Below are 23,813 nucleotides of genomic sequence, written 5' to 3' on the forward strand. Positions count from 1 at the left end.
GTGTCATCTATTGGCTAGGAGCACTAAAGCACTGCTCTCCTGGCATCTTCAGCCAGTAACTGCCTTGGGGACAGATCCTGTGAAGGCACTTGGCCCTGCAGTGAGAAAGCCAGGATGCTGAGCCCTGGCACTGCCCAAGTGACCCCTTTTTTCTCTGCCGCACACAAGCTATGCTACGCGTCTTACATGTCAAGCTTTAACTTTACGCACTCAAATTTGGGCAGCAAATGAGTTCATGCTGATGTCATTGTCCCATTTTCCAATCATGGAAAAACCCTTCCAAACTAACAAGGAAAAGCTGCTTTTACCTCCAGAACAGGGCGAAGGTCTGCTATGCATGATAAACATGATTGTCCCCAGGCTGCAGCAGCTCAGCTGTATGGTTGGAGCCTTCAGCTCAGCCTTCATTACCCAGCAAAGGGCTGCACTGTTAGAAAAACATTTAGACTGTGCTAAGCTGAATGGTAATTATTCAGCTTATTGCAAAAGACCAAGAACACCTTCCAGACTCTCAGCTGACTGCCTCTGCTTTCCTTTGGTTAGAGGTATGTAAGTGCTGCACTGGGTGCAGACATTCAGCTGTCACTGGAATCCTGATGCTTTCCTCTTTGCTGCATTGTACTCCAGCCTTCATACAGTAGTTGGGAATGATAGCAGAGCTCTGAAGTTTGAATCACATGAGTAAAATACAGCTGTGCAAGAACAGGGTAAGTCCTATCACAAAAACCTAGAACTTAAGCTATTTCCCAGGAGCAGATAGAAGTTATGTTAAAGTATCCTGAGAAAGAACAGGAGCCACGTATTTTTGCGTCTTTATAACTGCAGAGACACAATGCTTCCTGCTGTACTATGTTCTGAATGGTGTCAAGGCTGAGCAAGAAGAAGAGTTACCAGCCTTTATAATGCCTAATCCTGCAACGTCGGAAACATCTCGACAAAAACTCAAAGCAAGAACTTCTAGGATCTTGTGGAGCAACTGAAATTTCCTCTCTCCCACCAAATCAACTCAAGAGCCCAAGCTGGTGGCATTTGTACTTGTGAAATTTCCAAGCAGAAAGGACATTTCAGTAGTTGTGGAATGCTACGTAAGCATTCTGTGTTCTCAACCTGGCCTATTTATCTTGCAATTACACTTGAAAAATGGAAGTGAGCAGCAGAACAGCCCAATATCTGACTGCTCAGCAGGACGTGCAGCCAAGCGCACCTCACTGCCTGCAACCTGCCACCTAATGTAGCCAAACACTAGACTGGGCCCCAACAGCTCACTTTCAGACCTAAAGAGCTCAAATATTCAGTAATAAAGGGAAGCAATCTTTAACAAGTACACGATGTGCCCATGTAGAATGCATTTGTCTTCTCTCAATGTTTTTACATTTCTTGTAAATACTCAGAACTCGCCCTCGCTCACCGTAGCTGACACGTACTGTATGCAGTGCCCGCAGCTTTCAGCAGTACTGCAGAAACCTCAACCCTGAACGTTCACTGTTGGAAGAATTCACTGTTTTTCTCTGCTGTAACATTTGAAGGTTTTTGCTGTTCCCTGATAGCCTCCTTGCTGATTTCAAACACAAGAAACTTGAGAAGGTAAACAGTGAAAGATCCTATTGCAACAGTAAGGCAGGACAAACCACTGCTAAAGCCAAACATTCATCCTCACATATTTCACCTGAGAATTACTTCTCTGCAAAGTCACGAGCAATGCTCCACAATGGGAGCACAAACCGGCTGTGGAATCACACAGGTAAATCATTCCCAATGACCAGCTCATGACCAGAGCGAGCCTTCACAGCACAGCTCCTGCCCACACTGCTGTAACAGTCCTGCTGTATAAGACCACATAGCAGGTCTCGAGCACCAGCACAGGACTGCACACATCCCCTTCCTTTTCAGCTTTGAAAAACACTGAAGAATCTTTATTACGTGCTTCCTTATCTAGACAAAAATCAACACACAATGTACATGCTGCTTTCTCACTTTACAGTAACCAAAGTCTGCCTGGAAAGATTTTAAGCATCACTATCTTAAAAACAGGTTAACCAAGATCTTTAACGCTGCAAAGCTGCAATGAACTGCCCTCTATTTGCCTTGCTTTTGGACTGCAGATAAATAGAAATAGGGAAGAAAAAAAAAAAGTTACTCTTACCCCTTTCTAATGTATCTCTAAGCCCTCCACAACACCTCTGAAAAGCTGCCAAAGCAGATGTGTTCTTTAAGCACCACCAGACTCCATCGCATAACCATAGAAAAAAAGCAGCCAGCCATTTTCCCACCAATGAGCATGCTAGCTATTGCAAGCCTGATGTGTGACAGTCATCACATCAGCTATCAATCACTGAGCTCATAGAAAGGAGTCCATCCAAGCAGCAGGTAAAAAAAAGACTTCAAAGAATGCAACCTTATTTTCCAAAGAGGCGCAGATGAAGCATACTGCAGCGGTGATGCACAGGCACCCGCGTGGCATTCATCTGCCAGCAGGCTGTTTACTATGCATGAACGTGGGGCAGCACAGGAATAACTGGGTGCTAGCATGACATCACTTCTTGTTTCTAATGGCTCTTAATATCCTGAAAGTTAAGATAAGCTGAGACACAATCACAACAGCTGTTATTTTAATTCTACCACCAACTCTCAGGAATGTACTGTTTTCTATCAAACCAGAACGAGGACCCTTGGAACACAGGTGATAAAGGAGGTGCAATGGCATTCTGCTGGCATTCTGCAGTGGTCCATCTGGGTGCTTTCCTTGTCTGGACAAGGTGAACACGTGGGGATCTGAGAAGGAGTAAGGAGGGGCTGAGAACCCCAAGGCAGAAAACAGAAGTGACAGCCCCCAACAGTTTTGTCATTATGTTCAGCAATGGAAGACCCAAAAGTAACAGAGTTCTTATCTCGACCGTTCCGAAATGCAGTTAAGAAGAAAATATTCTTTTTAGAGGTCAGATAAAGTCAAATAGACTTTGGGAAAGCATGCAGAAAACAGATACTGCGACTTTGTGCATAGTTCTGCACCTATGTCACTACTAAAGGAAATAAAATTCATGCAGAGCCATCATGAAAAGCCAACTCACATGGCTTTTCTAGAACCCTACGACTGTGTAGATCTACCAGCTGAAGTTACAATTACATTTCAACTAAAACTTTTCCCCATTAATTTGAAGTGGAGGCATGCAGACTTCCACTTAAGCGGAGGCTGACAGTAAGTGAATGCAGAGAACACTTTAACCAAGAGATTACTTCAAAAAAGCTCCCGAGTCCCAGAAACATAATCCAAGTAATGTGATGAGCAATACTTGTACCCATGGCACAGAGATCTGGAATCACCGTGTAGCAACAACATTTCAGTCATTTACAGTGACTCAGAACGGCACAGACAACGGCAGCCACCCCTGATACAGCAGTTTGGAAACAGCTGAGCGTATCTAAGAACAAACTCCTGGACCAGCACACAGAGATTGCACACCTCCAGCTCTCCCAGCACCTGGGTAGTTGCAGCTTGTGGTGCAAGCAGCCGCTCTATCTGTGAGCACATCTCCTTTGATGTGTCACTCAGAACTGAAGGAAGATGAGCACAGCTGTTGAGTCAGCGGCAGTCGCTTAAAGCAGCGCTGGCAGTTGTATAACAAACATGCCTCCGTAACTACAGACCGCATCCAACCTAACACAATTTGCGGCCTCTGAAGGCTTACGTAACATTTTCATCCACTTTTTTCCTTGTCTAAAAATTCTGACCCACCCACTGCTGCTGGTAAATAAAGTTTTCATTTAAACACTCAGATTTCAGTTTATTCACACACGGCAAAAGTTCCACCTGCGTATTAAAAACAAACAGATTAGAAGTAAATGTTTTATTCTTCCAACTAAATTCCAGTACTACAAGGGCAGTAAAACAATGATACACTGAAAAATTGCAGCAATAAACATTTGTTAAAGACTGAGAGAATAAATAAAAACTACAAAAATGAGAAATCATATAAACCCATTCTTAACCCCCAAAAAAGTCATGGAATACAGAAATGCCCTCCTTCACTATTTCACAGGCAGTACTGTGGGCTATTTGCTTAAAATTGTCCTGGGATTACATTCTAATTTAACTGTGATTACAGCTTTGTTGTAGTGCACAGTTATGAAAACCACACTAACTTCAGTCAGAAGTGTCATTCTACATTTTTATTTACACAACCAGTGAAGGGCAACTTCTAGAACATCAGCTTTAATCCTTTACTTTTTCAAACTTATTAACATAAGAAGCCAAATTGTAATGATACAGCAAATGAGGCCACTGGTATTATTACAGGTAGCAAAGGTCCACATCCAGGTGGTACTGACATCAGGGAGCACTCCAAAACCAGTTGCTGCATAAGAGTGGTTGCCACTGACAAAAGCTTGAAATAACCTGTGTTCACAGGGGGAAAAAATATGGCATTGCTGCAAGTCATTACTGGGACAGCTTGCAACAATAAAACGGGGTGGATAGGGCAGCCCACATATGCAGAAAATGTGATTCATGAAACGTCTGCGAAGAGAAAAAAAACAAGGATTAATAATGCAGTTAAAGAGCCGGGTCTGTGCAAATCTGCTATGGCAGCACCCAAAGTTGTTCCGAAAATCAGCATGGAATGGGAGACGGCTCCGTGTTTTAAGCGAGAGCCGCATTCTATCACACGTCTTCCTTTCAACCTTGACTCTCCATACTGACAACGTCAAGCATTTGTACCGCGGGGCCTCGCTGAAGCCCAGCATCAAACAACGGCCATGTAAGCTACCGCAAGGTCAGTCACCTAACGCTGCTGCAGGAAGCGGAGGAAATCGATACTCACAACTGGCGGGCTGTTCTCCATATCGTCGCATGATTTGATCATGCGTGAACTTCACAAACGCGTCGTATTGTTCTGCAAGCATGAAACGTTACAAGTGTGAGTGTTAAGATTAACTCGGGCTGAAAAATATTTAAGGCTACTTTTCATACCATACAGATCATAGCAATTAAACACACATCCACTAGGAGTAGCTTCAAGTGCCTTCACACAGCTCGCAGCTGCCATTCTTCTCCAATCCCAAAGAACAACACTGCAGTACGTCCCCCAAATTAAAAGGATTTCCCACAGAAAAGCAGTAGTACTCTCCCAGATAAGTGCATCACATGCACACACAAAGATCTCAATATACCTAGTACCTGCTAAGTCAGAATGTTTTCAAGTAACTCAATGTGCCCATTTCACAGATGCCTATTACAGGCAAAGGAGTTAAGCAAACGTGGCATTATGGTCAGTGCTAGCATTGGAAGTGTAACTTCTCACTGCTCCTATCACTATCAGATGTAAAAAAATTAATGAAATGGAAACAAAGAAGTATGGGAAAAGGATTTGCTACAGAGTTAGAAATACTTTCTGCCAGGAAATCAAAAGCACAGACAAACTAAAAGCTGAGATGTGAAGTGGCTAACGCTTGACTAATTCTAGTCACAAAAGCAGCCACAACAGGGAGATGCAGCTGACTCTGAACTTCATGAGAAGAGCCACTGAGTGATCTGAAATGGAACTGAGATATCAAACGTATTTACCTGGCTTTGAACTAAGCATTATTTCCCAGAAATACTATCATTTCTATGCACACATCCATACATTCACAATATTTTGTTCAGTATTAATAGTGCACTCATCAGCAGGATATCACCTTTCAGAACTAGGAAATTGAACAAGGAGAGTAATATCTACCAGATGCCGCTCCTCTCCATTCCCCTTCCTCCCTTGTGGAAAAATACATGTGCAGCAATGTGGGGTGTTCTGAGAAAAGGGCAAGGTCAAAGAAGGCAATCTTCAACCAAAAATGCAGTTAGATTTGGAGCAGTTCCTAGTCCCACAGGTTTGCCCCATTAAAGTCCCCATCCTCTTGCAGGGAGGAGCTTCACCTTTGAAGTAAACAGCGTATCAGTAATCAGCAAGCAGTGCAGCAGCAGCCCAAAGCCCGGCCATCTGAGGACGCTCCTCCTTGAGCGAGCGGGCCCAGCACTGGGCCCAGCACCGTGGCGGCCAGTTCCCCTCTGCCCACAAGCACAACCTCTGTCTCACTGCAGTTCTGACTGATGGCTTTTCAGCAGCCACGTGAGGATCGTAGCCAAACAACAAAATAACACAAAGAGCAGATTGAAGGATTCGATGCCCAGAAACCATTTCCAAAACCAACAGCAACTAGAACTTTTCCTGAAAGAATGTTTTAAAGGCCAGAAATAAACCTACGAGCTTTCCTCTTTACAGGTTTAAGTCCACACACACAGCCACTTTGTAGCACCGTCTCTGCTAAAAATCTGGTTTTGGTAATTTTAAGAATCTACACTTAATGAAAAACCCCTTCTTGTGGCATTCAGCATAAGAAAGCTAAGGAATCCAAAGGTAAAAGTGATCTATAGTAAACTGATGAAAACTGAAACGAACACCTGTAAAGATACTTGTACCACTGGAACCCCCTAGGACAGGTTTTAGCTACTTCAAGTCAAAAGATGGCTAAATGCCAGAAATACAAGCCCTGTTACTATGAATACATAACTTGAACTGCAGTAATAGAGCTATTTTTCACAAGAGGGTTCTAGAACTGTTTTTAAGCAGAGGTTTCACTTAGCCCCTTGCGGTCTTCCCTCTGGTTCTCAAATCTGCAAAGGATTTTGCAAACCCAAATTTACACTAACAGAGGTTTCAAATAACAGAGACAGGAGGGGAAATCGGGGCATTACAGAGACCTCACCTTTCCATTCATCACTCCATCACTCACTACATGAAAAGCAATTCTGCTCACAAAGAACATGGCAGAGGAAAACAAAAAAGGCAGTATCTGGCTAACTACCTCCAAGAAAAGCATGATTCAGGAAAGGAATGAAGAAAATATTCAAAAATTCCATTCAGTCACTTGAAAGAAGCTAGTCAGTATTCGTTACACAATTTCCAGCTACATTTTCATTAATTTCACTAGTCTGTAAGAATGAGTTATCACCTCACTGTACAGAGCTAAGAAAAGGATATAATCACTCTCACTTTCTGTCAGCAGAAAGATGCAAGTGGTCTTCTGTGGGAGGAATTATGCTCAATGCTTCTGGCAGTTTATTTCTAAACTCCTATGTAATACTAAGAATTCACTACTGGTACGATATATGGGACGCAATAACTAGTTCTTCTGGAGATCACCCTACAAGGAAATAAACGTAATCTCATCTCACTGTATGCTGCCCTCGGGCCCTGAGAGAAGGTGCTGTTCCCCTTCCCAGAAGTTCCCTTTCAGACTGACACAAGAGCACACAATCCCAGAGGTTCTTGCTGTAAAGAACTGCAAGTTGGACTCAAAGACTGAGACAAATCAATGAGCTTATCTGGTCTTCAATTAGTTATTATCATCACTGCTAAATGAAATGCATCTAAGAATGTAAGAAAGGACTCCATTCCTAGCATACATAAGTTAGAAGAAAAAAAAGACTCTAGTTTCAATTAATCAGTCTGAATCAGGTTAAGAAAGAAAAATCTAGAAATGAAACATTAGGTCCAAAGAAAACTTAAGTATATAGGGCTAGTTATATACTGAAAAAACACTGACTTCAGGGTGGCAGATCAGAAAGCACAAGAACGTGAACACAGACTCAGGTGCAGACACAAGGCCGCTGTGTGCAACCCAGCAGTCTGACACAAGCCTGGTGACCTTCCGCAGGGGCGACGCCACAGAAGGCCTGGCTCCTGAATCCAGAGATTTGCTAACTTTAATCTGATGGGTTTTCAGGTGGGACACAAAGGCAACAGGTATTCAAAAGCAAGCTCACTGCCAAAGAGTGTCCTGAAATGCTCGTTACAATCATACTAAGCACTAGACACCACATCATATTGTGAAGGCACCTATCTCTGAACACACCAAAATTAGGTCCTCAGATGTTAGCAAAGCACTTAGAAGTAGAAGACACTGACAACTGAAGAAAAGTCCTTTTTACAATGCTGGCATTAACAAGATCCTTATCAAAAGCTAAGCTGACACGAGGCTGATTGGTAGAAAATGCAAGAATTCAACACAGGGGAACAGAAATGCAGCTAAATTACTGACACTGAAGCAGCTACCCAACACCACTGGCAGCAGTGTAATGTAAGTACTGGGAAGAGAAAGGGAAATCTTAGGTACTGTGTCTTCTTGCCAAATTCCAGAAAAAGGAAGTCAGTTTCCAAGCAGGAAAAAAAAAAAATCCTTCACAAAGAGCTCTTAAAGAAGTAAAATAGAAAGTCTTTCTGGCAAAAAAAAATGAAGAGGAAATGATCAATTCCAACACGGCAGCGAGAGAAAGTTCTGTGTGAAATAAAACCTCTGTTTCCATTGATTAGTAATACCCAGGAGTCACAGTTTCTATCCAAAGCAGTGCAGAACAGAAAATCCTATCAAAGAGTCTACACAGCTTTATCTGCCCTGTATGCAATCTCATTCCTTCATCAGACTAACTCAGGGAAAAAAAACACCATGGCATAATACAAAGATGAGAAGAAAAAAAAAAAAGCTTTTGAATTCATGCTAGCACATTATTTTGACCTATTAATATACCTGCAAGTTTTGTGGTCAAAATTTCTTCATACTCTTCACGAATTTTCTCTTCACGTTCTTTCAGCAAACGTTCACAGATCATTCCAACTTGTCTGAGAGTAAACAGAGGCTGTTCTTTTTTCAATGGTGATGATGCTGCAGATGAAGTACCTAAGACAAAAATATTGAAGCATAACCCAAATCCTGCTTGCAAGGAGTTCAGAGCCAGTACTATAACCTGTTTTCCTCACACCTTTTATGCTAAAGGAATTTTACAAATTATTTGGAGAAGAGTTTCTGTGTTTCTCTCAAGAGTTTCAAGAGCCACTTCAAAACTTCAAATTAAAGAGAATCTTAGCTGTAAAAGGAGGACATCTCTTTCAAAAACCAGGAGTGTTACACAGTGTAGCACAAATGACAGTTGCCATTTACAAACTCAAGCTTCTATTTTATATTAAAACCACAATGTATTTTTGCAAAGACAGCAGCTTTGTAACCTTGCCTATTACAAGATCAGTGACAGGGAAAGAAGAAAACCTGGTAAGCTTCCAGATTAATGCTATTATTGCCCCCCCCCCCCCACCAAAAAGGAAACTGTAGCTGGTGAGAAAGTGCAACAATACAGGTGGCAACAAGGGAAAATTATTTCCTCAGAATCTGAGAACGCACACCAAAATTACACAGAATGCTCTGGTTACCTGGCAAAGCTGGTCCAGTAAGAAGAAATGCATGTGGCTGTGCATCAGTAGAACAACAAGGATCTGTCTGCTGGAAGCTATTTTCTAAGTGTCTCCTCTTCTGCATGCGTTTGTACTCCTGTTTTATGTTGTACAGAATTTGTTCTAGAAGAAAAACAGTAAAGGAATTAAACCTAAACTTATATTTCAGCATTTCACTTAATTTTATTTCCACGAGAACATCAAATGCAGATGACCAAGAGATGCTAACAACTAAACTCCTAAGCCCCCAGGAATGGTAACATTTTACCCAGGACACAAAGCAAATAATGAAACTAACTGAGAAGCCTAAGCCCAGAGCGTTTTCACAAGAAAACACATGAGCAAAATACATTATTTGTTACGGTCAAGTGCCAGTGCTGGGCTACTGCTAACAACAATAAACAGTCTAATTTTGAAAAGCAGGAACCAAAAACTGGATGATACACACAGATAAAAATTAAGCAGCAAAGTAGAGAAGGAAACAACTCTGACCAAACATTCATAAAGCAGCTACTGCTTAAACCCTCCAAGAAGTGGAAACCAACAGGAGAAAACAAATACCATCCACAACACTTCACAGCCTCAGATCCATCCAGATGAACCCTGTGGATGGATCAATAGCCTCTTTTAAGAGAGGATGGCAATAAGCAAGTCAGCATTTGACCAGCACTGGGTAATACAGCAGGTGCTTCTAATAATCTCATCTCTGTTGAGATGAGAAATTCCAAGGAAAACAGCAAGCCCTGCAACAGAATTATCAACTCTATGGCACTTCCTCGCTGAAATTCCATGCAACAAAAAGCTCTCGGGAACATCAGAGCCACAAAATGGACATCCCTTGGAAAAAATGCCTTCCCCCCTACTTCTCCAGGAGACCTTCAAACAAAGAGAACTCCAAAGACTCCCTTTCTACAACAATTCTTCTAAATGCTCAAACCTATTTACAAACCAAACAAAACCGCATTTCCCTAAACTGCCTGCTTCCCCAACACTCAGCTTCTAGACTTACAGCAGAGGTGGCCTTTCAAGGCTCACATACACACACACCGCTGTGATTGTGTCAGGGTTGCAAAAAGCTCCAGCTCAGTTCCTTCCTGTTTCTGTTCAGTGCAACACCATGAAACCTTCTACACCAGTTTTCAGTGTTTGTGAACCAAATGTTCTTGAGGTACTACACTGGAACATTTCCTAACAAGCACCCATATGAAGCAAGTTAACTTCAGCAAAAAGCACTTTCAGTAAGTGGCTGAAGCCTGCGCCAGATCAAACAGAAGCAGACATTTGTCAATTTCTGGTTCAGAGGTTCAGTGGTGGTGGCTGCTTTTTAATTGCACGAGTCAATCTAGGGGCTTCCCATTTGCAGGCAAGGAAATCAATTCCAGCCAACAGAAGTATCAGCACTTTCTCCAAGGAGCTTGTCTGGATGCTGCTCCTGGACTAAGAGTGTTCTGCAATTCATACCTTTTCCATCCTACACCCTTGTGTACACACTTGTACAGTTCTGTCCCTTACAGTAACTTGGTTGAAAGAAGCAGCAACTGCAGATAACATAAGGAGCACAGTAGGGAAATGAAGGAAATTGAGGAAGGTGGAAGCTGGAGGATTCCTACTGTTGTAGGACAGACTATGAACTATACTGCACTGTGGTACAGAAATACACAGATAGGTTCCAAACTGAAGCAGAATCCCAGGTAGAACTGGTCACATAGGTGCTGTATCAGATGTTGGGAGCTGGCATTGCAACATTTTAACTCAACAGCATTAGGGCAGCAAAACAATCCTCTTCCTCAGAATCAAGTGCTGTTCTGGCTCCAGGGACACTGCTCACCTCTGAGTGGGAACCCAGTCAGCTGATAAAGTCACACCTATCCCAAAGCTCCAAGAAACACCATCTATGCTCTAAGAAACCTGACTGTAAGGATACACATTGTATTTATGTTACCTGGTGAACATAACTGTGCATGGATCCTCCGCTGCAACTATGTGGTCTTGGCCACATTTTGCTTTACAAACTCTGTATGAACTGCAAAAATATCAGCCAAATTTGGGGCATAACAACTTTGCTAAGTCTTCTCTATAGCTCTCTTTAGTATTATATACGTAGAAATATTTTCAAACCAGATTAACCTCCAAAAATGTTAAGAAAATATCTAAACAGACTCCAATCAACGGTTTTAAACCAACAACCATCAGCCAGGTTTCTTCCAGCCCTCACCATGTCTGCAAATTACACAGAAAATACTCAGAGAGAATGTATAAAACCCAACCAGATCAGAAGGAGCACAAGCAAGATAAAAGGAGAAAAAATAAGCGTGCACTGACTCTGGGAACAAACAGTACAGCTGGAACAGAAAGTAAAGTTCCATGCACCAAGGAATACACAAATATATCAATATTACAGTAGCTTCATCTACTTTTAATTTGCCATCTTCTAGTATTGCTCTGACAATCATAAATCATAGGAAAAAAGCTATGGACAGATCTACTGCAACATCACCTCCCAGTAAAAGCTCCCTTGACAGCCTGCACAGCATCACTACCTTCAGGGAAAGCTCTGCAACTTAAACTCAGCAGAGCAGAAATGACAGCAGCATGCTTGTCTACATTGCAAACAGCCACCAGGTAAGAAAAAGACGACAGAAAAAAGCCGGGAACCTGAAGTCCCGCCAGAAGACTTGGGCACACAGTTATCCTGTGCTGGCTAACACAATTCCTACATACAGACTGATTCAGGAGATGTGAAGCAGTGCTGGTGAGCACACAGAACTGGCCCACAGGTGGGTGCTTGGCACTGCACTGCCAGCAGCACGCAAGCTGGCTGTGCCAATGGCAGTGACTCACCTCCTAATGCCCTCCACTCATAAAATGAAGATTAGTAAGTGAAACCCGCTCGTTTAACACAGCACCAAACTATTCAACGACTCTGCACATGAGTAACTGGACTTGGAATATCTGAAAGCAAGCAGGCAGCACCGAAGACTGAGTAGGTATATTTTAGTTGATGTACAACGACATAAAACCTACCACTTGCCTTCACAATTGGTTTTAAATGCAAGCCTGAATGATAATTTGATGTCACTGAACCAACACCTGATTAAATCGATCTGGATTTCATTTGAATGGCATCTCTTTGTAAAAACATTTCACTTAATTATTAAGGGATGCACTTACTGTATAATTTTCAGGAAAGCATAAAACAGCTGGAGTGCATCCAAATTCACTGAAGGAATACAGGCAACACACATTTATTCACATTCCTTATTTTTACTAATGCTTCTGCTTCCAAAAAGCTTTCTTGCCTTTTCAAGTTGGTTCTTAATTTCCTTCACTTCCAATTCACTCTAGCCGTTCTCTCTGCAGTTGATGACTGAATTAAAACGGTCGTTTACCTGGTGTCAGACACAGGACATGTTCCTTTTGTGTTCCCTAAATAAGGAGGCCCAAGCTGCCTTTTTTGAGTTATTTCATTTAATGAATTACTTCATACATTAAAATCTAGAATCTGGAGGTGTACTCATTAAAGAAAACTCAAATTAACTAAGCCTTTCTAAGACTATAAAGCTGAAGCGAGAACACGGATGACATACATCAGAATTTGTTAGCTATTTTAAATTGGACTCGCTGCCATCTTCACTGGTGCCAAAGTTCAAGCAGACGCTGTCCTTCAGGCAGCAATCTTACGTACGATGGTAAGAGGTGGTGTGTTCCACACAACTATCTTTCTCTGCAGCCTACCCTCCGTTCCATTTTAACTTCCCATCCCATTGGCTGTAGATACATCAGGAGGCACACAGCTGCCTGCCAGGAAACACTGGGCTGAGGTGCTGAGCATGAGAACTGAGCCTGCTCCATCTGGGGCAGCGGCAGGAAAAACCCACGCTGCCACCACGCTGCAATGCGTGAGGACTTCTCAGGTGATATTTCCGATTCAGAAGTGACCATGGGTGCTGGGCACAGACTATGTGCTACGTGTCCCCTTCTCCATCCTTATTTAAAAGGGCCAGGTTCCAGGCCAGCGTAAAGAATAAAAAAGGGGGCTGCTGTCAGCACGAGGGGGAGTCAGCCGAATAGATGTGAACACAATGACATGCATGGATGGTTTTTCATCTAGAGTGCTGTATACTAAGATCATGACATTAAATATATTTGTTCATTTAACGCTGCAATCAAGCAAGGACAGCATTCACCCCAGTCCTCCTTCTGAATCTGAGATGATGAGGGAAGCAGAATTACACACTTCATGCTGCTTTCACAACCAAGAGAATGGAACCTGAAGGGGCAAACCAGAATTCAAGCTTGGCACCTGGAATATGATATGTCACGCTAATGCATTACAAAGCCAAATGTTTACTTCCAAGGAGTGATGCCTACTTCCTTCAACTCACGATAAGAGACAAGAAATTATTCTTTTTCATCATTCTGTCATCTAATTACTCCATCCTGACCTGTAATTGCCTAGAAATTACGTACAAGGGCAACAGTCGTTCCATCTGAAAAGGTAACAAGGCAAGCAATTATTTTCTCAATTTTAATAACCTCTTATCAACCACGAAGATGCCAATTGTTTCCCCTGAAGGATTTTTCTTTTTGGCTTGATTTTCAAGCTAGCAATTTCACATCTCAGTTCCCGACTTCTCCCATTTAGCTGAAGGAAACATTGGCAAAACAAGTAGGAAGGTGACTCAATAGGCTGAAATCAGAGTAGCACTTTTTCCTGGCCTGAAATGGAAGCTACAGTTCAGGTTTCAGTTTGCAATGCCACCATTCAACATATGCATTCAAACCTCAGCCACGCCTGAGATTTTGTCTAAGTGAATCAATGCAGTGCTCTCCTGATGCCAGCAGCATGCATCTCGATGGCTCCTAGCTCCTTTTGAGGCCAATCTGTTCCACTGCTCTAGTCCAGGCTTTTCACCCTTACTCGACATTTGGTTGAAGATGTTACCACAATCCAAATTTGGATCTCTCCGGATACACAAAATCAGTGTTAGGGTGCTAGCGTCTCCTCTGGACAGGACAGCACTGCAGCGATGCAATGGATTAACAATATTCCCCAGTTGTTGTTTTTGGCTTTTTATCTACATAAACAGGGACTCCGCAGACACAAGACAAATTAAAACGGTCCACATATTCCTCTTCTTGCTTTGGTCACAGGCATCGATTGCTCCAGTTAAGTTTCTTAATTAGGCACGCCATGTTAGACTTCAGTAACAGAACGTATGCTTTTGGAAAGCACACTCATCTCAGAGGAGCAGGCTCTAAGACAGAAAGCAGGAAGGGTACGGTGCTGACACTTGGCAGCAGTGCCTGCAGCTCCAGAAGCACTCGTCACGGATCCTGCAGCCCAGAATGGGCTACCTCAGGAGATTCAATTACTTGAAGGTTCTGCTTCTCCCACGACGTGCCCGATGCTCACGCATGCATTAGCTCATCCCGCAAACGTGTTCTTTCAGGAAACCCCAGCGCTCCCGATCAAGGGGTTGAGCGATGAAAAATAAATCAAGCGATGCAAAATGTATTAGATACAGCAATTAGATCTTTCTCTTCACACACAAAAAAACGGCGCAGTGCATCTATCAGACTTGCCACTGAAACAAAAAATTTGCTTCGATATTTTATGACACCGAAGACCAAAGGCATTTAACGTTTATAGTCGCCACAGGAATCTATACAGAAACTTCTCATACAGATTAAATTATCGCATCCAGATGCCGTCATTACGCGCTTTTTCTGGTTTTTGTTCTATTTTTTTTTAAAGGGGTGGGAATGTTTTGTTTTTAAAATCCTAATGATTTCTGCCATACTGGAGCACAATAAGAAGCCTGGCATCGCGCCAAAGCAATTTAGCAATAAATACCCACGCCAATAAAAGTTAACAAAACAGAAATTAGGCAGAAGGAGATGCGGTGGTACCAACGCATTCCAAACCCACTGCGTTTGTACACTGGAAATGCAGAGCTGGCCTTGGCTGCAGCCCGAGCAGAGCTTGCGGAGAGACGCGGCTCTCTGTTTGCTCAAGAGGACAACCGAAAGGTCACAGGAGGACAGCCTATGGGGAAGGCTTGCAGCTCTTCCTACTCAGAAAGGTCAAAGTCATTTTCTTGCATAACTTTTAACATTTTTGGTAATTAGACCCAATTTTTCAGATTACTCTGTGAAAGGAAAGGGCATATATTAAAGAAATTAAACTGTTTCCTGCTTATTCATCTCTCACAAGACAGTGTCTCACAACCAACTCTGTTTGCCATCTCTTGACTACAGCCATTAGCCATCAGACTGCCACCGAAGCAGCAAACACCAATTGTGCACACCCATTACCAAAGAGCACATCAATTCAATAGTTTCCATACGCTGTCTGATTTCCGACATTATCCCTGCTTGGATCCCAACCAGTGACCCGAGGTGAAGCTGTTCTCCATAACCCCACCCACTCCCATTTCTGGTTTGCGACACCACTGGGGGAATGTCTGAGTACACCAATGTTTCTGATGGAGAGAAGAACTGCACAGTTTGCTTGGGGATTTTTAAGGGATTTCACAAACTGTTTTTTTTAATACTACATTCTTTTGGATTCTGCTAAGTTCTAGCTGCAGCTTATCCTCTGATTCTGAAATAGCGGTGTGGAAGAAAGCTACCCATCGCGTTTGTTTTCTCAGTTACTGAGCCCCAGCCAAGGATCCTGCCAACACCACCCCCCCTCGACCCTCACCAGTTGGCTTTTTGGACTGCACCTCCCGCTGGGACCTCAGCCTCAAGCATTCAGACACGTGGGCTTCTAGCACTAACGTGCCCTTGAATTAAGCAAAGGACTTGAGTACAGTACATTCCACATTCTCTAGCCCAAAACGTGACCTTTCATCAAGGTAAAACTGCGAGTAATGGTTCTCCAGCAGAGAATGCAAAATTCATCCAACACAGAATACAAGAAATACTGACACTTCTTCCTCGCAGACTCAAAAATGTATGTAACAGCTTAAAAACAAGACAGCATCCTGAGGACCGCTGAGGAAAAGGAACACGCATAGCACATGACCCAGCCATGCAGCTCTCCAGCCCCTTCTCACACAGTCCACCCACTGGGCCATACTTCAGCTACAGCACAGCATGCGCCTGGTGACTTGCAGATGTTTCTAACTACCTTCCCATCTCCGTCATTCCACCCATCATCAGTTGTAGGGCTCTAGCCAACAGAGCCATTCGGAACGCACAGATCAGGCCCACCACAAGCAAGAACTGTCAACCAAGCAGAACTGAGGTACCATCCCAGCAGTAGGAAACTGCTCAGAGCCATCTTACATCAGGCAGTTGTGTCCTACGTGAATGTGCTTTTATGCAGGTAACTCTAGATGCAAACAACAGTATCCAGAATTACCAAACGCACTCACAGAGTATGCTCAAGTAATTGGAAGGTCAACTCCACAGAAAATATAGACGGCTGGCCACAATTACAGTTTGGCTGCCAAATTCATTGAGAAACTGGAAGTGACCTAACAGCTGTTCAAATAACCACAGAATATTAAAGCACTCTTGTGAGATATAAGTTTCATCTTGAATAAGCCTTGCCTCTCAAACAGACGTGTCGTTTATTTGTCTATGACCACTCTGTAGAGACAGCTGTTTTCTCATCTGACTGCCACACTGTGTTCTTCGCTCTCTGCACCTCCCTCCAGCAGTTCAGATTCTGCTTCCAGATAATCCGTGTTTGAAATGATTAACCATGCGCTAAGTTCTGGTGCTGATATATTTTCTGCTGGGTGAGTTAAACAGCACCAGGTAGAAAAAAACCTTTTTCATGAAGTTAAAGTACCGGCATTAGGTTTCATATCAAAGTAATTTCATTAAATCAAATTCAGATACTTCTTAAGTACTGGAATTGTGAGCATTACAGGAAGAGCCTGAGAAAGCTCTAACTGGAGTGAACTCTGGCTATTGTTGTGCATTTCTCAATACAGGAAAAAAAAAAAAAAAGAACCAAACAGTGACTCAGCTGGGAAGACTTGTAAAATCTGACTGGAATTCTCCTCAGAGAGAGGGCAAGATTTATCCAACCCAAAAGTACACATCCGCATCAGGAATCATAGAATGGCCTGGGTTGAAAAAGGACCAAACTGATCATCTAGTTTCAACCTCCCTGCTATGTGCAGGGTCACCAACCACCAGACCAGGCTGCCCAGAGCCACATCCAGCCTTGAATGCCTCCAGGGATGGGGCATCCACAACCTCCTTGGGCAACCTATTCCAGTGCTTCACCACCTTTTTATGGTCAATGGAGAGCAGTGAATACTTTTCAAGTACTCTTTGCCTCGTTCTCAGTCAGAGCTGTACAATAAGCCATCCATTTGTTCCACAAGACTATCCAGAATCCCACAAATTATTAGGTCAGATAGGCATTTACAAAATTAGATGGGGCAAATCCCACAGAATGTTTCAAATGGCCCCTTTAAAAGCTCTATTTTGTTCACTGGGTATATTTCATTTCATTTCAACATGCCACGATCCCCCTAAATTCAACTGAAAGGAAAAAGTAAGCAAGCTCCTTCACACTGACATTAGCACTCTCGCTGTGTAATTTCTTTTGCTTGGAACAGAAAACAGAGGGAGCTTTTACACAAGGGCCATGTAAATGTGCACAACTTGCAGACACACTGAGCCTTGCTCAGGAGCACTCAGAGTGCTCACAGACATTTTGAATCACTTTTCCTTTTATTGTACCACGGCTCACACAAAACACCCTCACCGGTACAGAGCCACCTTCCCACAAAGATTACAGCCCCCACCTCTGATTTTATCAAGAGATGAGGCCTGGATCCGCTCAACTTCAGTGACATCTCTATTCTTAAGAGCCACAATCACTAACAGTACGGCAGGAATTCAGGTATAACCTCAAATACTGCCATAGTAATCATCTCTGCAGAAAATTTTATTGATTCATCTCCTTCCAGCAATACACATGCACTTGCCAGATGATATTTCTATTAAATATTCATAATCTCAGCTCTTCAAACCCCAGAGGAACAAACCAAAATAAATCACTGCAATGAAGCCACACATCTTCTAGAAAGAATCAAATGAATTCCGGTTTTGAAGACCTATCTCAGCATGCACATAAAGCCTTACTGTACTGGGGAGTGCACAGTGCTCATCGCAGACCGCTGACTCATTCGAGATCTTTTCCTAGAGGTTCAAAAAAATAGCAAGGCATCCATGCCAAGTGCGAGTACTTTGTATGCCCTCCGTACACTCCCCTCCCTCAGAGCTTTTCCTTTTGCTTTTTGGGTTTTTTGTTAATATCTGAATAAAATCCGAAGGAAAAAAAAAAAAGTGTTCTACTCTATAGTGTAGTTTCATGAAGTAGGAATACTGAAAAAAGGAATTCCCCCTACGCGGATGGCAGCCTGAAAGCACAGTGGTCATCTGCTTGGTCAACGCCAGCGGTTTTTCTGGGGCAAACTTCTGCATGGAAGGCAGCAGTGCAAAGAGCTGAGCTATGACAATTACAGAGGGCTCCTTCCTGCACACAAAGGACACAGATCTAATACCTCATCGCTGCCATCACTACTGGCTGCAAGCACAAAGTGAGTGCGTTACTGGAAGCTGCCCACTGGAGTAACCGTACGAAGGGACAATCGGTGACAAAACCACAGAACCCTTAGTTGGAAGGGACTTCCAAGGATCATCTAGTCCAACTGCCCTGCAAACCTGCACGCCCAGCCAACATTCGTTCTTTCTTCTCTTAGTGCCCAACGGTACCACCACGAGCTGAGCCGACCCGCGGCGCTCAGGGCCACCGGCTGAACCACCTCTCCTCGCACGTTAAGAGCACGGGCACCATTCTCGCCCAACGTCTCCGAGGCGAGACGGCTCGCTCTCATTTTATCTGCCCTAGAGGCAGCTCACGCTCGCACTCAACCGCTTTCATCGCTCGCTTTTTTCCACCCGAAACTTGAAGGATGCCGCAGAATGGGTCACGTTCGGGGCGGCGACGCGCATTAAAGGCCGGCACACGGGATCGCCCCTTTGTTTTATCCGCTCGGGCCTTTCCCGTCGGCGTTTTGCGGGTGATTGATGACGGGCCGCCCTCCCCGCTTCCCTCCCTTCCACTCCCCCTTGTCGTCCCCCCCACCCCCACCCCACAACGTCTGGGCGGGGGGCGGTGGCCCCCCGAGTCCGTCTCTCCCACCCCCGAAAGCAGGGGGGCTCCGAGCGGGTCCCCACCCCGCCGGGCATTTCCGCAACCGGGCTCGGCCCTGCGGCTCTCCCAGCACCGGGGAAGAGGGGAGTGGGAAGAAGACGGAAAAAAAAAAAAAAAAAGGAAAAACGAAAAAAAAATAAAAGAAGGAACCTCTCCGTGCCCGCCGCCCGACCTCACCGCCCAGCTCCCCCCGCGCCCCCTCCCCTGCTCAGTCCCTCTCCGCAGCCCCCCCGCCCCGACCCCTCTCTCCCAGAGCCGGCCGCCCGCAGCGGCGCTACCCGCCCCCCTTCCTCCCCGTCCCTCCTCCCCCTCTCCTGCCGCAAACGGCCATTTCCATTGTGTCTCCGCCGCGACGCTGCCAAGCCGAGCGGGGCCGGCCCCGGCCTCCGCCGTCGCCAACCGCCGAGCCGACGTAAAGCGGCCGGGTTGGGTGGGGGGAGGGCCGCGGGACCCCCTCCTCCCCTACGCCCTGCCCGCAGCCCCCCGGGTTCCCCCCCCAATCACCTGTGGTGAGCCGGGAGGACACCTCTCCGAAGGGCGAGGGCTCCATGCGCAGGTATTTCTGCGGGGAGGCGAAGGAGGAAGAGGAGGCGGCGGCCGAGGCCGGGGCTGACAATGGCGCACATCGCCTCCGCTTCGGGGACGCCGGGCTGAGCAGCGGGTCGAAATCCAGAGTCCTTTTCAAAGTGGCGCCGCACGCCATGGCGCCGGGCGGCGGCCGGGCCGGGGAGCGGGGCTCGGAGAGAGGGGACGGGGAGACGGAGGCGAGCGGCCCTGCCCGGAGGCGCCTTCCTCGCTATCTAGGGTGGGAGGGAGGGAAGCAGGGGAAGGAGGGGGCCGCTGCGTCAGGGCCTCCGTCGCCTCCCTATCGGCCTCTCTCAAGGGAGCGGCCGCGGCCCCAGCCCCCGGCGGCTCGGCCGGCCGGATCCCCTCTTGTCGCCCGTCCTGCCGTAACCCGCGCTCCGGCGGGGCCGATTCCGCCCGCGGAGGGTCGCGGGGCGGGCGTTGGGCCGAGAGGTGCGGAGCTGGGCCCGGTTACCCGGCTCGCGGCCGCCGATGACGAGCGATGGCGGCGGGGCCCGAGCGGCGGCGGCGGCGGCGCTCCCCTCTGTGACTCCCACACCAGCAATATGGCGTCAATAACAACGCCGCGGATTCAAAAACCAGCCCCCCACACAGCGCCTGCGCACCTGAGGCGGCGGCGGCCGCGGAGGCTCTGGGGAATTGTGGTTTCCCCGCCCCCTCCTCGCTGGTCGGCGGAGGGCTGCCCGCCGGGGGCGGTGCGACTACAAATCCCGGCGTGCCTCGCGCCACCCGGCCCGACTTCCGGGTTCTGATTTAAATCCCCCCTCGGCAGCGGCGGTGGGGTGTGTTGGAGGGCGGTTGTGGGTGGCGGCGAGATGGTGGTGCCTGCGGGGTTCGGGGCCCCTGGGGCGGGCGTGGGGGTTCTCCAAAGGCGATGAGCGCACGCCGAGGGACAGGAAGACGCACTGTGCGTGCCAGGCCCTGCGGGCCGGCTGCGGGGCTGCTGTTACTCGTGTAGGCAGCGCCGAGCAGGTCCGGCAGCGCCGATGTGGCCGCAGGGCGCGTGTCAGTGCCTGAAGTGAGGGCAAAGTGCGCGTTGCGGCCGTCGTGTGGGGGGACAGCGGGGGCAGAGCGGCTGAGGTGGCAGCTGAGAGCTCGTTCGAGGCGGCCGTGCTGTGAGCAGTCTCCCAGCTCCGGGCTCCCTTACTGAGGGAGGGCTTGTGGCTCCAGCCTTATGTGGCAAGGGCTGAGCTCCTTCCTGTTCTTGACTGAAGTAAACTGTGTCACAGTTCAGCACAGTGGAAATGCGAACAGGAGGTGCTAGGCCTAAAAATGTGTATAACCTCAGCTTTTATGTGCCTTAATTTAAGCGTTAACATCAAAATGCTGTCCTTAGAAGACTAAATGGGCAGGATTTTAATGCTTTTGTTTCTGTTTTTTTTTTTTGTTTGTTTGTTTTTTTTTTTTTTTTTATAATGAAAAATAAGCTAGCATTTGAAAAATAAAAGCATTGCTTGGAAGCAAGTTCTTGCTTTGTGTGTTCCCTGTGCAGTATGCATATCATGAAGCCCAGCAACACCCCACAGTCTAAACACCAACCTGCCAGCAGTGTGGCTGCGCACTTAGCCTAGCTGAGGCTTTAGGTGGTGGGTTGACCTGGCAGAGCCCTTCTGCCCCATGAAGATAGAAATAGTAATTACTAATGATGTGTGTTCTCTGCGACAGATAGCTAGTGATGATGTTGGGGCAATGAGGAGAAATTCTCCTTAGGTTTACCTGAATTGCCTTGGCCTGAAACCAGTTACAGAAAATGTCAGAGTGATTCCTCTGCTGTTATCTTTTCCTCTGTGCAAAAATACTCTGAATATGTCCTTAGTAAGGAGAATGCTGACAAGCCTTCCTAAAACAGTACAAGACTGGAGAAGTGTACTGATGTTAGTGTTGCAATTGTCCTACTATTACTCTACCAGTATAACTCTTTCTGTGCATGTTCTTCTTAGGAATAATGCTGGCTGGTTTTCTGTTCATTTAATTTGTAATTTCCATTGCATTTCCCTAAGCAGGTAAGTTTCCCTGTATTCATACAGCAGTTTCAAGTATACTTACTGAGTGCTTTGCCAAGCAAGACTGAAGCCAAACTGAGGAACTCATAAGTAACTCAGCATGCGTATGAGGCAGTTTCTTAGTTTGGAGTGCTCTGAACCCATACAGGGCTGAGACAGCCACTTCTGCCATCATCTATGTGCTGAGAAATGTCTGTGTTGGATGCAGTATTCATAGAATCATCTGAGTTGGAAGAGACCCTTAAGGGTTATCTGGTCCGACCCCATGCAGTGTTCATGGGCCAGCATTGTGCCTTCGTGGCCAAGAAGGCCAATGGCATCCTGCAGTGTATCAGAAGGGGTATGATTAATAGATCCAGAGAGGTTCTCCTCCCCCTCTACTCTGCCCTGGTGAGACCACATCTGGAATATTGTGTCCAGTTCTGGTCACTTCGGTTCAAGAAGGAGAGGGAACTGATTGAGAAAGTCCAGCATAGAGCCATAAACAATGATTAAGGGAGTGAAGCATCTCCCTTACAAGGAAAGGCTGAGGGAGCTGGGTCTCTAGCTTGTAGGAGACTGAAAAGTGACCTCATTAATGTTCATAAATATGCAAAAGGTGAACGTCAGGAGGATGGAGCCAGGTTCATCTCAGTGGCATCAAATGATAGAACAAGGGGCAATGGGTGCAAGCTGGAACGTGTGAGATTCCACGTAAATATGAGAAAAGCTTCTTCACATTAAGGGTAACAGAGGGAATGGACTGGTGAGAGAGTTTGTAGGGTCTCCTTCTCTGGAGACGTTCAAAACCTGCCTGGATGCATTCCTGTGTGACCTGATCTAGGTATTCCTGCTCCAGCAGGGGGATTGGACTAGATGATCTTTAGTGGTTCCTTCCAATCCGTGACATTCTGTGATTCTGTGATTATGGACACCTACAGCTAGATCAGGTCTCTCAGCATCTCTCCAGCCTGACCTTGAATGTCTCTGGTGGTGAGGCTCCACCAACAGTCTGGTCAAGCTGTACTGAAAAAGTTCAGTTAATTTTTAGAATAACCAGCATTTCCCCAGTTAATATTTGTGCTGTTTAGTGTATGTACTTCATGTGTACACATACGTGCTCTCTGCCTTCTGCAGGAGGAAAGATTCATTTACATCATCTCACATGACACCAGATCCTGAGAACCATTCAGGTGTATTTGCAGTCGATTAAGACAGTCTGGGAAATCAAGTAAAACTTCATCAAGATAAGCTAATAGAAAGCAAGCTTTTGCCAGCACAGGCAGCAACTATAATAGTAAGCAATTGATTAGAACCATGATTGTCGTAATCAACAGTTAATCAGGCGTTATCTGACCTTTAATTTGTTGAACTAAACTGAAAAAAGTCTGATTTAAGTCAAAATAAGAATTCACACAGCCCTTTGCAGTAAATTAAACCCAGTTAAACCAATGTAGCTTTGCATGTAGACAAACCCTAAGGCAGCAAAGTGTCCAACAGCAGTGACAAAGTGTTTGATGGTTGTCAGAGAACATGTGTTTTTACTTTCATTGTGGCAGGAAACACCATAGGGTCAAGGCTGCAAACCACTGTTTACGTTGTTCTTTCTTCTACTTATTATATAACCAATTTGCAGTGTCCCATTATGTGCTGCATAGGGTGCTTTTAAAATTAAACTATATGTTATAGGCATGTTTTAAAAAATAAATGCCATCCACAAATTTTATTAATGCTGGGAATGGGAGAGCATATTTACAACTAGTGCTGTGCTAGATTTTATTGGATCTGCACTTCAAG

General features: G+C 45.4%; 1 protein-coding gene across 1 annotated transcript; it reads right to left on the reverse strand.

Moving 5' to 3' along the window:
- Positions 1–4,152: 4,152 nt before the first annotated feature.
- Positions 4,153–20,181, reverse strand: AKIRIN2 (akirin 2). Its single transcript, XM_042887923.1, has 5 exons — positions 19,954–20,181; positions 9,237–9,380; positions 8,560–8,709; positions 4,818–4,889; positions 4,153–4,513 (listed from the first exon to the last, which is right to left on the reverse strand). Exons 1-5 carry the CDS (start codon positions 20,150–20,152, stop codon positions 4,503–4,505), a joined length of 576 nt encoding a protein of 191 aa, XP_042743857.1. The 5' UTR covers positions 20,153–20,181; the 3' UTR covers positions 4,153–4,502.
- Positions 20,182–23,813: the final 3,632 nt, after the last annotated feature.

The sequence above is a fragment of the Lagopus leucura genome, unplaced genomic scaffold (assembly GCF_019238085.1).
Source record: "Lagopus leucura isolate 7727_CA_CO unplaced genomic scaffold, USGS_WTPT01 Super-Scaffold_73, whole genome shotgun sequence".
Lineage (NCBI taxonomy): Eukaryota > Metazoa > Chordata > Aves > Galliformes > Phasianidae > Lagopus > Lagopus leucura.